Source organism: Pithys albifrons, chromosome 17 (genome assembly GCF_047495875.1).
Source record: "Pithys albifrons albifrons isolate INPA30051 chromosome 17, PitAlb_v1, whole genome shotgun sequence".
Lineage (NCBI taxonomy): Eukaryota > Metazoa > Chordata > Aves > Passeriformes > Thamnophilidae > Pithys > Pithys albifrons.
Genome location: NC_092474.1, coordinates 9,331,567 through 9,347,458, shown reverse-complemented (window position 1 = coordinate 9,347,458; position 15,892 = coordinate 9,331,567). Strand labels below are relative to the sequence as shown.

The window sequence follows — 15,892 nt, the reverse complement described above, 5'->3', positions numbered from 1 at the left end:
AGAATTATGGGATTTGGGATCCAGATCTAACAAAGAGACTTTTGATAGCTGCTGGTAATCAAATCCCAATCGGCAGACACTTCTCTGCATCCTGTTACCAGAGAGGAATAAAGGAAAGGGATTTTTTTGTGTTCTGTTTACTGAGCCTCTGGGAGATAGGATCGCTGGGCTATTTCATATTAGAAAAGGAAAGGAAAATAAAACAAGAATGAAAAAAATGCAGACAAGAGAGGACAATATAGATATAGATAAAAAGAAAAGAAACAGGCTCTTATCGTTTTCTTATTGGTTAAGGAGATTCCAAAGCCATTATAGAGGATTAGCAAAAAGGTTAATCTGCTTTAGCTGTTCACTTGTCAAAAGTGAATTTATAGGGTTTGAAAATCCTTCCTATGGTGAAACAAGAAAAAAATCCCCCTTTCCCTCCCTTGCCCCTCCTTTCTGCCAGCAGCACAAGGGGATGGGAACAGGAGCACTGGAAATCCTACAACAAGGGAGCACCCTCCTCCGCCTTGCCCTGGCCTGGGTGCTGGCACCTGTGGGAGCTCTGATTTGGCAGCATTTCTCCCCTTTCCCTCATCACCTCTGTGGGGGGGCCGTGGTGCTCAGGGAACAGAGAATCAGGACTGAGGGATGTGACCTCCTCCTGCACTGCTCTGGCTTACCTGGGACAAATCCTGGGCTGTTTCCCTGGTTGATGCTGGCAGCTGTCAGGACAAACCTGAACCGCTGGCTGGATTTGGCCTTCCAGACTGGTTTCCAAAGCAGAACAAAGATGGATGCTGCTGACAAATGTTGCCAAAAACTGCAGACTGGGTGCTTTCCATCTCCAAGCTCAGTTCTCACCCAGAGAGCCACATCTTAGCATCCTCCTGGCCACCCAGTGCAGCCACTGGTGCATCCCAGCCAGTTTTCCTGGGCTGTCTGTGCCACTGGTTCATCCAGTGGCATCAGCAGCCAGTGCCCAACACTCACCCCAGTGCCACAACTGAGGTATGAGAAACAACCCAGGGTAAAAACAATCCTTCAAGGTCCAGACCAAGAAGCACTTTCTGGATAGCCGAAATTCAGTGGGATGAGTTAGTCAGGTGTTAAAACGATGTTTTATTAAAAAACTCAGAAATTTTGGAGTCATGGAATGGTTTGGTTTGGAAGGTACCTTTAAAGGTCATCTTAAAATCATGCTTACTAAAATAGTTCAACCTATGCCAGCACACAAAGAGAAGTTAAATAAAATCATTTGGATTTGATAACTAACATCTAGTGTTGTAAGTCTGTTTCTCTCTAAAGGCTATTTCATTCCACAGGAAGAAGTGACATCTCTCCGCTGGGTATTAGTGTTATTAGTGATGCTGCTAAGGATGCTGGCTAGTAGGGATGTTGGCTATTAGGGAGGCTACCAGTAGTGATGTTGGCTACCAAAGATGGTACCCATGGTGTAGCAGGAGGACTGTGGGGTGCCAAACTTCTGTAACAAACCACGGTGGAACCAGACAACTATTTCACCCCAAAGCATTGCAGTTGGTATTTCAGAAATCTCACACTACCTCGCACTGACTGAATCCCTCTGTGCTCTGCAGGCAGCACCAGCTCCCTGGTTTTGGCCATTCTGGACCCTCTCGTTTTTAACTGACAGTTTGGGACAAGGATGCTTTTCGATTCCTGCCACGCAGCCGGCGGTGGATCCAGGATAGGACAAGGTTTCGGCTTCGCCCGCATCCCTGTTAGCGGGCAGCGCTCCCGGGAGCGCGAGGGAACCCGGAGGAGCGCGAGGGAGCCCGGGGGAACCCGGAGGAGCCCGGGGGAACCTGGTGGAGCCCGGAAGAGCGCGGGGGAGAGCGGGGGAACCCGGAGGAGCGCGGGGGAACCCGGAGGAGCGCGGGGGAGCGCGGAGGAGCCCGGAGGAGCCCGGAGGAGCGCAGCAGGCCGGGGAGCAGCGCTAGGGGGGGCCGCTGAGCACGGCGGAGCCCGCTCGAGCTCTATGGTCTGCGGTGCGGGCGCTGCCGGCCATGGGCGCCGAGCGGGAGGCGGAGGCCTGTGCTGCCTTCTACGGGGCGCTGGGCATCGCCCCGACGGTTTTGTCCTGCCTGCGCTGCTTGCGCCAGTTCGCGGGGTAAGACAACGGGCCCCGGGGAAGGAGCTCCCGGTATCCCCGCGGCTACCGGTCCACCGGGGAACCGCCGGTGTGGAGCCCCCGTGCGCCGCCCGGCGCGGGTCTCGGCATCCCCCCGAGCATCCCCCGGCACGGATCTCGACATCCCCCCGAGCATCCCCCGGCGCGGGTCGGGAGGGAGGGAGTGTGAGAGGTCGGTGCCCGACAAGGGGTTCGAGCCACCCCCACGTGCCCCCATTCCCTTCCAGCCTGCTCTGCAGCAGCAGGGCAGCAGTCTTAAGGATTTTTCATGTCCTCTGCGCCACCCCACCAACCCCCGCCCCACCAAGGCCTTGCAGGCTCTGACTTTTGAGGAGTTTGTGTTGCTTTCCTCACCCCTTTCCCCCCAGTGCAATGTTGAGTGTAGTTGGAAGAGAGGAACCTCACCAGCTGGGCACTCCAATCCTCACACCTACCACGGTGGGGCACCACTACCCCCATCCAAATTAAGCTGTGGCACCCCCACCCCAATCCACACTGAACTGAAACACCCCCATCCCAGACTCCACCAACCCAGAGTATCCCCTTCACTGCAACGTCCACTGACTCAGGGTATCTTCACCCTAATCCCTGCCCTGTTCCAGGAGTACTGCCAAGAGATGCAAAGAGAAGCACCTGGAGGAGGCTCTCCTGCTGACACAGGTTCTGAGTGAGGGTCTGCAGGTGCTGGGTGAGGCAGAGGCACGGCCCCTGCTCCGCTGTGTCCTGGCTTTCCAGATGGAGGCAACCAGCAGCTCCAGCTGCTTCCAGAAACTGGAACAGGTCTGTAAAGCAATTGGCTGGGCTGCGACTTCAGAGCAGCTGTTGGCCATAGGTGCAAATGGTGGTCTCTGCTGGCTCTGCCCACCACTTTCACAGCTCTGGAGCAGAGCATCCTTGCTGGAGATGTGGCAGGCTCTCCTGGCAGCACTCTGCAACTGATATGTCTTGGGGGTCTGGGCTGACTCGGGGTGTCTCTCGGCAGATGGTGACCCAGCTGGCGGTGGGAAAGGAAGCCCTGCTGGCCCAGGAGGTGGACACACTGTTGGCGGGCCTGGCACTGCAGGGAGAGGTGAGAGAACCCCAGTTGTGTGGTAGCTTGGCTGGAGACCTTGTGTGACACAGGTCCTTCACTTCACTTCTCACCATTCTGGGGATTTGCCTTTGGTTGCAGCTGGCAACATGTGGCTGCCCATCACATCAACTCTTTGCTCATCCCTGGGGCAGCTTCTGGTACAGGTGGGATTCTCCTGTCCAGGGCACTAAGGCCTAGCATGTCATCAGGTGGGACAAGCTGTCCTTCTGCCCCTACAGGTGCTATCTCCTGGGGACCTTCAGTCAGGTCAGTCTCTGTTCCTTGCTCTATGGGAGCTTCTCCAACCCACACCACCAATCACAAGACATCCCCTGCCCACCCAGACTGGGTCCTCTGCACTCGCGGGAGGGGGAACGGGGCTCAACCACATCCATGGGATCTCTGCAGCGGTCCCAGAAGCATCAAATTCTCTGCCAGCCACCTGGGACAGCTGGAAACCAGACAAGCCAAAGCACCCTCTACATCCCTGCCCCATTCTCACCTCTCTTACCAGCACTGCAGCCCTTGGCTGAACTGGGGGGGGGCAGGGCTGGCTGTGAGCCCAGTGCCAGGAGGGCTGGGGGCTGATGCCATCCTCTCGCTCTCAGTTTGCATGTTCCTGGAGGAGAGCAGCCTGGGCCGGCAGCACTGGCGGCAGAACCTGGCCCTGCTGCTGCAGCGCCTGGTCACCACCCTGCGCTGGGTGCTGCAGAGCCAGCCCGCACCTGGCACCACGTGGGGCTACCTGGGCATCAAGGTAAGAGCTGGATTTTGGAGCGGGGCAAGGATCAGTACCTGCGAGGACTGGCTGGGCACTGGCAGCAGTGTCCGGGAGGGATGTGGCACACTGAGCCACTTTGAATGGCCATTCCTGGGGCATTGCTGCTTTTTCAGAGATGAGGGACACTGATAGCCATCCCTGTGGCACTCATCCCTCCTGCTCCTCCAGGCCTGCCTCCAGCTCTTCCAGGCCCTGCCAAAGGACGTGGCCCCTCTGGTGTGGAGTGCCATGGAGAAAAGTGAGACCCTGCAGAGCCTCTTGGGACTGCTGTTGGAGGTGGCATGGGGGAAGGTGCGTAAGGCCCTGGGAGGGATGGAGCTGCCTGTCCCAAGGAGCAGAGCAATGCCATCCTTCCCAGGTGCTTTCCCTATTCCCCTCCCCAGGGGAAGCCTGCAGGGACAGCCCAGTGTCTGGCATGTCTGAGGGATCCTGTGTAGCTGCCTACACAGCCATGGAGGAGGCAGTTCAATGGGGTTTGGTCTTAAATGGTGTTTTGAGTTGTGCCTTTGCCTCCCCTGTGAGTCCAGGCCCTGAACAAGGACACGAGGCTGCTGGCAGGCACAGCCCTGAGCATGCTGGTGAACACAGCCCCACAGCCCCAGCGTGGGGCCAGCGCCGTCCTGACACTCTTCCAGCTCCCCAACCAAGGTGTGTACTGCATCTTGAGCTGGGGATGGCCTCTAAAGGGTGACAAGAGTGTTTGGGTGTGAGGGGACAGGCTGGTGCTAGGCCAGACTCTGTTGCTGTGTCTGTGTCTCAGGGTCAGGACCTCCAGGTGTCTCCAGCCATCTCCCATGGCCACTCTGGGATGAGCCAGGGTAGTTGGTCTCAGAGCAGCATTTGGCTTTGCCACCTTCCTGCCACACAATGCAGCCATTTTCCACCAGGCACTGGGGAGCTGAAGTTTGGGCATTTGGCGGTGGAGGTTCCCCCTGTCCTGGAACCAGATGGGCTGGAGAAGCTGGTGCTCAACAGAGGTTTGCTGACATGCTGCAAGACAGACATCCTCAGCTGCCAGCTGGAAGACTTCCCCAACAAGGTAGGAGAGCTCAAATCCAGAGGCCAGGGCTTGGGAGAGCCCTTGGAGAGAGCTCACACTCACTGACAGGGCTGTGGATCCCTGGGGGACATAGCCAGGCTGCCCTGCTCCACACCAGCAGCTCCATGCATCCTGCTGAGCGCAGTGAGTTAGCCAGGAACCTGCTTTTTCCAAAGACTTCTGAGTAGGGATTTCCCTCTTCTGGAAGGCTGAGAAGCCAAGCAGTGTCAGAAGTAGCACCTGCACAAGCCAAGTGTCCCACGGCATGAAATGCAGAAACACTTGCCCCTGCAGAGCACAGCCTCCAGCTCTGCCCATCTCCAGCCTCTCCCAAGTCCGCAGGACTTTCAGACAAGGAGTGAAAGTGAGCAGTAAGCTGCTCTAAGAACAGGAGAACCAGGCAGTGCTCTACCTGCATGTCTCATAGCAGGGTTTGCTCACCCTGGAAAGCCCACACGTGCACCTGCCCACTCCTGAGCTGCTGTGCTCCCACAGGCCTGTCTGCTGCTGGATGTGGTCTTTCCTGCTGTGTGTGCCTTGACCAAGGAGCAGAAGAACTGCCACTATTACTGCTTCCAAGGTAGGAGATGAACCTCCCTGCCATAGTGGGGAGGTTTGAAAGGTTTGCTGTTCTTGTGATGCACAAAGCTTTCCTGTGCTTCATCTTTAGGGAAGATGCTTTTCTGGATCTTGATATCTGGTTTGGAAAGTCCTGTTAATTTCTGCTCCAGCCCCATGGACACTAATCCTTTCAGGCTCTCATGTACCTAGTGGGGTCCCTAAGCCCGCAGCCCATTGCTGGCTCTGCCACAGGCGAGTCTGGGGGCAAGGGCTGAAGCAGAGCTCTCTGCTTTGGCAGCCTGTGCCCTGTGGCTGCAGCGCCTGCGGGAGAGCCTTCCTGCCATCTGGCACCTGATGGGGACCCGCATCCTGGCCCAGGACACCCAGCTCCTCCAGAAGGTCACCCAGCTGCTGTGGGACAATGCTGAGACCCCGGTAAGGCCAGGGCACCACAGGGCCATGCCATGACAGTCAGGAACAGCCCTTCCTTCACCCAGTGCAGCTGCTGTCCCCAGCCCATAACACACCCCTGCCTATTTCAGCTCCATCAGCCGAATACAGCCCCTTGCCTGCGGCTGCCAGGACAGGGGCACCCACTCTGGGGACAGTGTGGCACTTGTCACACACAGGCTCTTCAGGGCCTTGTCCTGGTGCTTCACCTGCCCTAGAGCAGCATCCGCCTGCACAGTTCCAGCCTGTCCACACTACAGGCTCACTGCCTGCCATGCCCATGTCCCCAATTCCTAACCCTGGGATTACCACCCAGTACTGAAAGTCCACAGCCATGGAAAAGCACAACTGGAGAAGGAGACCACCTTAACCTTCCCTGTTTGCCGTCCTTTTTCCACAGGTGGAAGGGGTGTCTGAGTTCATCCACAGCTCCTTCCAACTGCTCCTGAAGATCTACCACCTTGAGTGCCAGCACTTCCAGGACCAGGAGAGGTCCCTCTACCAGCAGATACTGCAGAGGGTGGTTTCAATGCCATGGCAGATTAAAGCGAGATATGTGCCTCTGTGTGCCATCATTCCCTACATGGGCAGCCAGCAGGTAGGGAGGGTGGGGGACAGAGAGGCTTGGTCCCAGCTGGCTCCTCTGCCGGGGTGACACAGCTTCTGTCCACTGCCTGTTACCTTGTTCCTAGCTCAGCTGTGCAGGCAGGCAGCCTTCCCACCCAGGGGGACTGTTTTAGCGTCACCCAAGGGATAATATCACTCAGATAGTGAGCTACAATAGTGCATCCATGGAGAGTGCCAGTGGGATGGGAGGCTATGCCTGTTGGTGCCCCCCAAAAGTTGGCCAAAAGCAGCTTGGGGTACCAGAGGTGCTCAGTGCCAGGTGTGACTGCAGTGTGGTCTGTACCCATAACTGTCCCCACCATATGCATCTTTCAGCCGGACAGGGAGATGAGGGTCACCTGCCTTTCTCCCAGGTGCTGGATGCCTACCCAGAGCTCCCACAGCACCTCCTGAGCTGCCTCTCCACCAACCACCTGTGTCCTGCAGCTGCCGAGGTCTACAAGGTCCTGGTGATGCAGCAGTGCAGCGAGTGGCAGGATGGGCAGCAGGGCACAGAGGCGGCTCTGGCAGAGCACTGGGCACTGTGCTGGCTACCCCTGCTCTCCCAGGCCCTCCGCTCCCCCCTGCCCATCCTGCAGAGCAACGCTGCCAACCACCTCCTCGCCTGGACCCTTCGGCAGCTCCCGGCCACCCAGGTGCCACTGTTCAACCACTTTGGTGGCCAGGACACAGCGTCACTCCGGGCTTGGGTCTTGCTGCTGAAGGCACAGAAGAGCGTGGCAGGGGCCCTGCCACTGCGGGACAAGGCGCTGGAACGGCTCTGCTGCTGCCTGGGCGCCCGTGAGGAGGGCATTCGACTGGCAGCACTGGGGCTCCTCTGCTGCAGCCCCAGCACTAACCAGCCCCTCTCGAGCACTGAGATGCAGCTGCTGCGGGAGTTCCTGCCCCTCAACCTCAACTGCGACTCCTCCTCGTTCCGGCAGCTGCTGCAGGCAGCGGTGCGGAAGGCGCTGGTCCGGCTGCGCGACAGCTCGCTGGCCCAGCTGCGAGGGAAGGCACCACGAGGCACCGAGCTGGGCCAGGGAGCTGGGCAGCTTGCCCAGGCAGTAGGTGAGGCGGCCACCCAGCACCTCCACCACAGCCCCAGGGCATTCACACGTGGGTGCCCACCCCAGCATCCCTCGATGCCATGCTCTCTGCCTGCAGGCTTTGTGGAATGGCTGCTGCAGCTCAGCATCACCTCACTCAGCCCAGGCTCCAACTACCAGAGGAAGAAGACGGCTCTGCTCCTCCTGGCTGCTGTTTTGGAGACCTGCACAGACACCTGGAGCCCTGATAGGAAGAAAGGCCAGCCCCCACGTGAGTATGGGAAACCTGCCTGGAGTATCACCCCTTGGCTGCAGGGATGATCCCTGACAATCCCATCCCACTGCCCCATGTTCCCACCACAGGGACCATGGCCACGCTGCTGAGCTATGCCAGGCAGAGTGGCTGCTGGGACTTCTTCTCCCAGCCCAACTTGTTGGCACTGCTGAGCTGCTTGCAGGACAGCACTAACGAGGTGAGCCTTGTCAAGACAAGGGGAGGCCATAAAGATGCTTGCCTTGGCCTTGAGCAGGCTCAGAGGGGAAGCCACCATGGGAAGCCCTCCTCCCATGTCCCACCTTCCCCCACCTCTTCTCTGTCGTGGCAGATCAGAGACTTGGCCTCAGAGCTGCTTGTCCACTACTTCCCTGCTACATTCCCGCAGCCCATAGCCCTGGCTCTCTTCCAGCTGGCCCAGAATGCCTTGAGCAGCCCCCGAGTGCAGGAGGCTGAAGCTGGAGCTGTGCTGATGAAGACTATCCTACAAAAGTATGAGCTCCTGGCCTCCCCCTTCCCCTCCCTGTGGTGGCACAAGACCCTCTGAGAGCACACTGGCAGCACTGGTGCCTCACCAGTCTGTGTTTATAGATCAGGGCAGCAATGGCTACTGATTGCAACAGCCTTGCAGGGGGGAGCTGAGGAGGGTTGGGGTACAGGAGCCTGCACCAGGGAAGGAAGGAACCTCAGCAACAAAATGAGCAGGACACTCCCTGGTCCTCACTGCAGTGTCTGCCTCTTGTCCCAGGTCAGACAGTAGCACCATGAAGAGCCTGGCCCTGGAGGCCGAAGCAGCCCTGACGCTGCCCAACCGAGGGCTGTGCTTCGCCCAGCACCTTCTCCATGTGCTGCAAGCCCAGTACACAGTGGCACATCAGGATCTGCTGCGGGCAGCAGCCACTGCACCGATGCACGGTATGGCCCCAGGCTGGCAGAGCAGTGGGCAGAGCCTGCAGCATCTCCCTGGGAATCAGGGCAGGCAGGGATTGTACAGGCAGCACTGAAGCCACATGTGCTGGTGCCACATCGTTGCCTCAGCTTTCCTGCATTGCCACTCCCCTGCCTAACATGCCCCTCACCTGTTCGTTCCCCTGCCTGTGACCTATGTCAGCTGCAGGCTCAGGCAGGAGAGCCAGGGCTGTGCTGGCACTGTGGTGACCAGAGGTGGGTGTTCTGCAGGAGCCATCGCAGCCCTGCGGAGGTGCCTTCTCCAGGTCCCAGAGGTGGCCGTCTCCATGCAGGCAGCAGAGCTGGCACAGAGCTGGCAGGAGCTCCTCACCCGCCTCATGACCACAGTGAGAGACATCACCTCCTTCCTCCTGGGTGCTCTGCAGAGCCAGCAAGGCCTCGGTGCCAGTGAGCAAGGTGAGCATGTCCCTGTGGGAGCAACCAGCCCTGGGAACAACTGAGACCTCCATCACAGCCATCCCTGACCCAGCAGCCCTCCAGTCTGGGTGAACACAGTTGCTTTGGGTTCAGTGTCTCTAGCAGGGGACAGTGGTGGGGCCAGGCACAGAAGGTTGGCCAGGGAGTGAGGTCCAAAGCAGGACACCTGGATGCTTCAGGTGTTGGGCAGAGGATCCTGGAAGCTGCAGAAGTAGAATGGCTGGTGCCTGGCTTTGGGTCCCTCCCTTAACTGCATGGGAGAGCAGCAGCAGCAGTAGAGGCAAAAGCCTTCCAGAAGCAGCAAGGCACCTGCAAGATGGAAGCAGCTGGGTGAGCAGGGGCTGGTGAGGTCCTCACAGAAATGGCTTAGAAAGAGCAGTGGGCAAAGTGCAACTGAGTGGGGGCACTTGGCAGCGCAGGACCCACTGGGGGACAGACAGGGGTCTCTTGGTCCCCTTGAACCCCAGCAGCATCCCCCTCCTACTGACTCACGCCACCCTGCTCAGACAAGGCTTTCCCTTTTGCAGCTGCTGCCCCATCATTTGCAGAGATGGGGAATGCCATTGGCTCCCTCATCATGCTGGGGAAGGACCAGAAGCAGGAGGAAGAGGAGGGAGACTCAGTCCTCCTGTCAGAGGAGCACAGCCTGATCCTGACGTGTTGCTGGGTGACAGTGAAGGTCGGGATCCCTCCCCATGGCACTGGGGCAGCCTGGCATGGCACTCATCATCCAGCACAGCTGCTGGGTTCTTCACCTCCCCTTGGGGCATTTACCCTTGCTGAGGATGAACGCGGGGGAATGTGTCCTTACTCAGAGCTTCCACATTAAGTCTTCAGCCCCCTCCAGGGAAGATGCAACCACCAGCCTTCCCAAAAGCTCCTCCCTGCCTGCCCTTGAGAAGCCCACGCTGGTTCCCAGACACTGACAGCCCCCAGTTGTGGCAGAGCTGCAGCTTCTCCTCCTCTTGGCCAGTCTTGCTGACTTTCCTCTTCTTCCCAGGAGATTGGGCTGCTCCTGGGGGGCCTGGCTGAGCTGCTGCTGGCCCCTGCACTGCCTGCCAATTCGGACCCCCTGCTGCCACTCCCCACCCTGCAGGTGGCCTCCAGGGTGTTCCAGGAAATCCTGCTGCGCTGCCGGCACTGGGTAAGAGCATGTCCTGACCCCTTGCCCACCCCTCCAGCTGGAAACCCCAGTGCCAAACATGTCGTGTCCCTGCACCATCATGTCTTCTCGCTTTCTTCTTCCCCTTTGCAAAGAGGTTTCTGGGGCTGTGGGGTGCAGCCTTTGGGGTGCAGGGGCCTGACACTGCTTTGCCCCAGGGAGCAGTGGAGGGCTGCAGCATGGGCTTCACCAAGTTCTGTGCTGCTTTGCTGAACCACCCAGATGTGGAGCTGCAGGCCATCCCACGGGCCGTGCTGGAGCAGGTACTGTGCTCGTTGTGTCCCTTGTTTCCCCCATGCCCCAGGGAGCCCCACAATCATTTCCCTGTGTCTCTACCCCCTGGGGCAAGCACCCTTCTGACAGCCAAGATGTGGTACAGCTGGTGCCCTTACTGCAGGGTGGGTGCCAGCTCCATGCAGCGGGTCTCCAGCTGTAACTCAGTGGGTTTGGATTCTCTGTCAGGGCTTGGAAGCGCTGAGTGGACCCCGGAGCAGCTCCATCACGCGCCGTGCCGCCGGCTTCCCCATGCTCTTCCTCTGCATCGTCAGCGGAGAGGCCCCGGCGCAGGCACGGCCACTGCTGACCTGCTGCATCCAGACACTGCTGGCCTTGGCCACCACGGCACTGCCACAGGACTGGGACCAGACCCTTGACCTCCCACAGGTCAGCATGAGGCTCCTGGCTGCTGCAGCCTGTTGCAGATGGGGTGATCTCCACAAGGTGCCCTGAAGGGACACGCTGGGTACCCAGTGTGAGCCTGTGCTGGGCATGGCAACCTCAGAGTGAGCAAAACCCCACAGCCCTGGCCATGCTGCCCAGCCCAGCAGCCCAAGAGCTGACAACCCCTTTTCCCACCATCTTCCCACCACATGGAAGTGAGAGCCCCCCCTGCACAGTGATGCTGAGCCCCGTGCTCTCCCCAGGTGTGTGCCCTCCACGTGCTGCAGACGTTGGTCCGTGGCGCAGGGCTGGGCAGTGCGGTGCTGTGCCACGCCACACCCATGATGGCCCTGGCACTGCGGGGCCTGGGCTCACCGTGCTGGGCCATGAGGAACGCGGCCATCCAGCTCTTCAGTGAGTACTGATGGAGAGATCCCCATAACCCCAGGGTTCAGAGCATGGCTGGGGTGAAGCACAGAGGGCTGGGCAGGGCTGGATGGGACCTGACGCTGCATTCTCTGTCCCTGCAGGTGCCCTCACATCCCGGCTGCTGGGGCAGCCGCGGAGCCATGGGGAGGGCTGCCCGGCGGAGGGGCTGAGCCTGCATGCCTTCCTCGGGCAGCACCCAAAGCTGGGCACTGTGCTGCTGGGTGAGCTTGGGGAGGCCACAAGACCCATGCCAGGAGGGCCCCGCCTGCACCCCGCACTCCACGCCATCCTCACCCTGCTGGCCCAGCTGCATCCTGGTGCTGATGGCCCTAGCAGGTATGGGGGCAGTGGGGATGCTCTGCCTTGGCCAAGGGCTGCTGCACTGGAAGGGGCTCCTGTGGTGCTGGGGCTGGCCCTGGCTCTCAGCGGATTTTGCTCTGACTAGAGCATCACCACAGGGTACCTTTTTGCTCCACAGCCCCTCTGCTCCCTTCCTGGGGCCGCTGCTGGGGCTGGCAGAGAGCCCCATCTACGCCGTGCGAGCAATGGCTGCCAAGGCACTGGTTCCTGTTGTTCCACCGCCCCGGCGGCGTGGGCTCCTCCTGCAGCTTGCCGAGCAGCTCCCCATGGCACCCGGATGGATCCACTCGCACAATGCTGTCCATGGGCACCTGCTGCAGATGCGGGCACTGCTTGCCTCTGCCACGGGCACTGGGGGGTGAGTGGGGCCAGGCTATCCCCCCATCTGCAGCCCCAGTGGTCACTGTGTGCCAAGGCACAGCTTTTTGGCCATAGAAGGGCACCCAGCTCAGCACTGTGCCCCATGGTAAGGCCGTGTCTCCCTGCAGGCTGTCAGCTGAGGTGCTGCGCCCTGTGGCTCTGCAGCTGGAGGCGCGGGGCTGGCTGCTCACCCCTGCCCAGCGCTGCCCACTCGTCCGTGCCGCCTTTCTCCAGGTCCTTGCCCTTCTTCCCACATCCTTCAGCCCTGGCTTTGCCCAGCACATCTGTGACACCATCAGTGCTGAGCTGTGCAGCCTCCCTCCTGCCGAGCCACAGGTACCACTGCCTGCCAGGAAAATCACAGCCATGGCTGGACTGGCAGTGAGCCTGGGCAGAGCGGGAACCCCTCACTCGAGGCTGAGCACTAGTATGGGAATTCTGTTTTTTCTGCAGGTTGGCTTGGCTGTTCTCCACCAAACCATGGCCCACTTCATGTGCAGCTCAGCAGCTCGGCTGGCGGACAGTGAGCAGATTGCTGCTGTCTGCTCGCTGCTCCAGCAGCCCAATCCTGATGTCCAGCTGGCTGTCCTGAGCTGGGTGGTTGCTGGGGAGGGTGAAACATGCAAAGAGCTGGAGAAGGCTCTTGGACTGACATTGCTGGTATGACAAGGCTCAAAAGTCACCAAGTTAAGCAGGGGGTGCCCAGTGCACCACGCAGATGAGATCCCTGAGGTCCCATCACTGACAGTCACAGTGCTCCCCAGGCTGAGGGTGGGTGTGGGGCCTTTGCCTGGTTGACACCCCACAGTGCTGGGACCACTAACCAAGTACCTTCTTTCCCATTGTTAACTAGGAGAGCTTGCGGTCGGTGCTGCGAGAGAGAAGGGACAAAGAGTTCCTGAGATTGTACCTTGAGGCTTTGCTGCATCTTTACAGAGATCCCTCATCATGGTCTCAGGAAGCTTCTCATAAGCTCCAGGGCTCCTGGGCAGCATGCCTAGAGATGCTGCTGCACATGGTGGAGGCTGAGTGTCCTGGCCCCGACCTCCTCTTCCAGGCACTGTGTGCTGCTAGCCTGCTGCTTGCCCACACGTAGGTCCCTGCTGCTTCTGGGGAGCTGCCTGACTTACCCAGCAAATTCTTTCTCAGTCCTTGCTGGAAACAGCCATGACTTCTCTCCGATAAATCACTGCTTTGTGCCTGTGTCCTGCAATCTCAGCTCAGCTGGTGGGCTTTGGTCCGTAGGATGGAGCAGGAAGGTTTGCCTGAATTCTGTCTCCTCTCCTGGCCACTGGCAGGTTCTGGGATGAGGACGGCACGGTGGTGGAGCGCTGGTGTGCGGCTTTGGAGGAGTGCAGCCGCTCTGCTTCGTCCGAGGTGCTGCGGCTGGCAGCTGCCCGCTCCCTGCGGACAGCGGGGGCCGCTGTGGTGCGGCGATCCCTGCGTGCCGCTCGGCTCGCCCTCGTCCCCATGGCTCTGCGGTAGGTCCCTGAGCCCATCCCCGGAGACGGCTGCACTTGCAGAAGGGGTGCTGCCCATGACTGCAGCGCGTTCCCGGCAGCACCGCTCCCTTCAGCCCCAGCCCCAGGGTGCTGCAGGTTAACTGACTGCAAAAGGTGTGCCCTGCAAAAAACTCAAGGGCACAGAAGAAAGCTCCCCTCATTCAGAAATTACTGGCACTCCACTCATTCAAAAAATCAAAATTCAAAAATCACCGGCACCCTACAAAAAAAATGTGTGGGTGGCATTTTAATAGAACCAGCCAGTCCCTTATGAGCAGTTAATGACATTGATGGGTTCTTCAATCCCCGGGTTCCTCAGGTCCCTTCTCTCCCAAGCTGCAAGCACTTGGGTGGTGGCTGTGCCTTTCACAGTCCAGGAGAAAAGTCCCTTATAGGGAAGCATTCCTCTGTGTGGTCTCATCCTTCCCTTCCCTCCAGGCAGGCTGGGATGCTTTGGCACATGCAGGATCCTTCCTTTCCCTTCTCTTCCCTTTTCCCAGGCTGATAAACATGGCCATTCACCTTCTGCAAGATGAGGAGCGGGAGGTCCGGCACGAGGCCTCGGGTTTCGCCAGCCTCCTGCGCCAGAACCCCAGGGAGCCACTCCGAGATGGCTGCATCTTTGTGCAGGACAATATGGGGCTCCAGAGCCTCCTACAGCTCCTTCTGGGAGACTTTGGGGAACAGCCTGAGACCTTCAACTCGCTGCTGGAGCACCTCCCCATCTTGGATCTCAGAAGCATTGTGGAGGAGCTGGAGGCCAAGAGGTGAGCTGCTGGACCTGTGGGCTGGTATGAAGGAGTGCAGAGTACCCTGGGGCCAGCCCTTGGCTTCTTCACTCATGCTTTGACTTTCCCCCCAGAGCTGCCAGCCTGTATAAGGAGGATGAACCGAACGTCTTTGCAGAGCCAGCAGTCCTGGCACAGCAGCTGCTCCCCATCCTGGTGCAGCTCCTGGAGAGGGCACCAGCCGGCAGTCCACTCCGTGCCTCGGCTCTGCACTGGCTGGAAGCCACAGGCCCTGGTGTGCTGCAGGAACTGCGGTACTGCAAGGACTGCTGGAGCCAAGGTATGGCAAGAGTGGAGTCCCCAGGACAAGGGGGCCAGCTCTGCCCTGGGGGGCCCCACCATGCTCATGGCTCCTTCACCCTCCCTCCACAGGGACTGCTCCCCACTGGGGAATGAAGGCACTGGGCTGTGCCAAACTCCACACAGCCATGGCCATCCTGTTGGTGAGGGCCCAGCTGGTGGTACAGGTGCTGCAGGTGTTGGGGGAAGGTGCCACTGCTGTGCCAGGGCTGGACTGTGGCACCCAGGAGCTGGAGCAGGAGCTGGAGCTGGTGCAGGGGCTGCTAGTGCAGCATGGGCTGATCCCTGTGCCAAACCAGGGCAATGCACCAGGAGAGCTGGGACCACCATCTGGGACTGCCTGACACCTCCAGACATGCAGTGGTGACACAAAACCATGCAGTCACATCCCTCAATTTGCTGCATGCTCTCTCTGGCCACCAGCCAGACCTGTGCATTCGGTGGTGTAACTCAGGGGAGTCCCAGTGTGGGACACACTCACTTTGTTCCCAGTGTTTTCTACCTCTCCACCTGAGGACTCCAGTGCAGTATCACCTTACCTTGGCTTGTGCCAATGGCATCCCTGCCCTCAGCTCTGGCTGGCACAAGGGGACCCACGCCCCAGAGCCCTCACATCCCTTTGTGTTTCTCAACTCCCACCACCTGTTTTTTTAACCAGTGTTTTGGTTCATGGCTGACCTGGGATTCCATCCCAAATAAAGAGGCCAAGAACATTGCCAGTGTTGAAGCCCTTTAATTTCCCTGCCCAGGAGCCTGGTATGAGAGGGAGCTGCCACAGGCAGCAGGAGCCAAACACGTCCAGTGGCAGCAAACAGGCAACAGCCACTGGCTGCAGTGGGGGCCTCAAGTCCTAAGCCCCCTTCTCCCAGCCCCCTGCGGCCACCCTGGCTCATGGCCACAGGCAGCTGATGGGCACGTGACAACCCAATGCCTGGCTGAAACCCCAGTCCTGGGCAGCAGTGCTCCATGAACCCCCACA

General features: G+C 59.3%; 1 protein-coding gene across 3 annotated transcripts; it reads left to right on the top strand.

Moving 5' to 3' along the window:
* The first annotated feature begins 1,990 nt into the window (after positions 1–1,990).
* Positions 1,991–15,628, top strand: LOC139680047 (tRNA (32-2'-O)-methyltransferase regulator THADA-like). Of its 3 annotated transcripts, XM_071572295.1 has the most exons (31): positions 1,991–2,113; positions 2,737–2,914; positions 3,117–3,203; positions 3,446–3,473; positions 3,815–3,963; positions 4,156–4,278; positions 4,515–4,635; positions 4,875–5,026; positions 5,522–5,606; positions 5,886–6,022; positions 6,438–6,635; positions 7,018–7,714; positions 7,811–7,963; positions 8,056–8,165; positions 8,298–8,458; positions 8,715–8,881; positions 9,146–9,331; positions 9,880–10,031; positions 10,353–10,496; positions 10,673–10,777; positions 10,977–11,177; positions 11,438–11,588; positions 11,705–11,939; positions 12,082–12,321; positions 12,452–12,659; positions 12,777–12,983; positions 13,177–13,415; positions 13,622–13,804; positions 14,326–14,592; positions 14,688–14,893; positions 14,986–15,628. In XM_071572295.1, exons 1-31 carry the CDS (start codon positions 2,010–2,012, stop codon positions 15,255–15,257), a joined length of 5,646 nt encoding a protein of 1,881 aa, XP_071428396.1. In that variant the 5' UTR covers positions 1,991–2,009; the 3' UTR covers positions 15,258–15,628. The 3 variants fall into 3 exon arrangements, with proteins under 3 accessions (XP_071428396.1, XP_071428397.1, XP_071428395.1); XM_071572296.1 differs by lacking the exon at positions 10,673–10,777; XM_071572294.1 differs by having other exon boundaries at positions 8,056–8,458.
* The last annotated feature ends 264 nt before the right edge of the window (positions 15,629–15,892 follow it).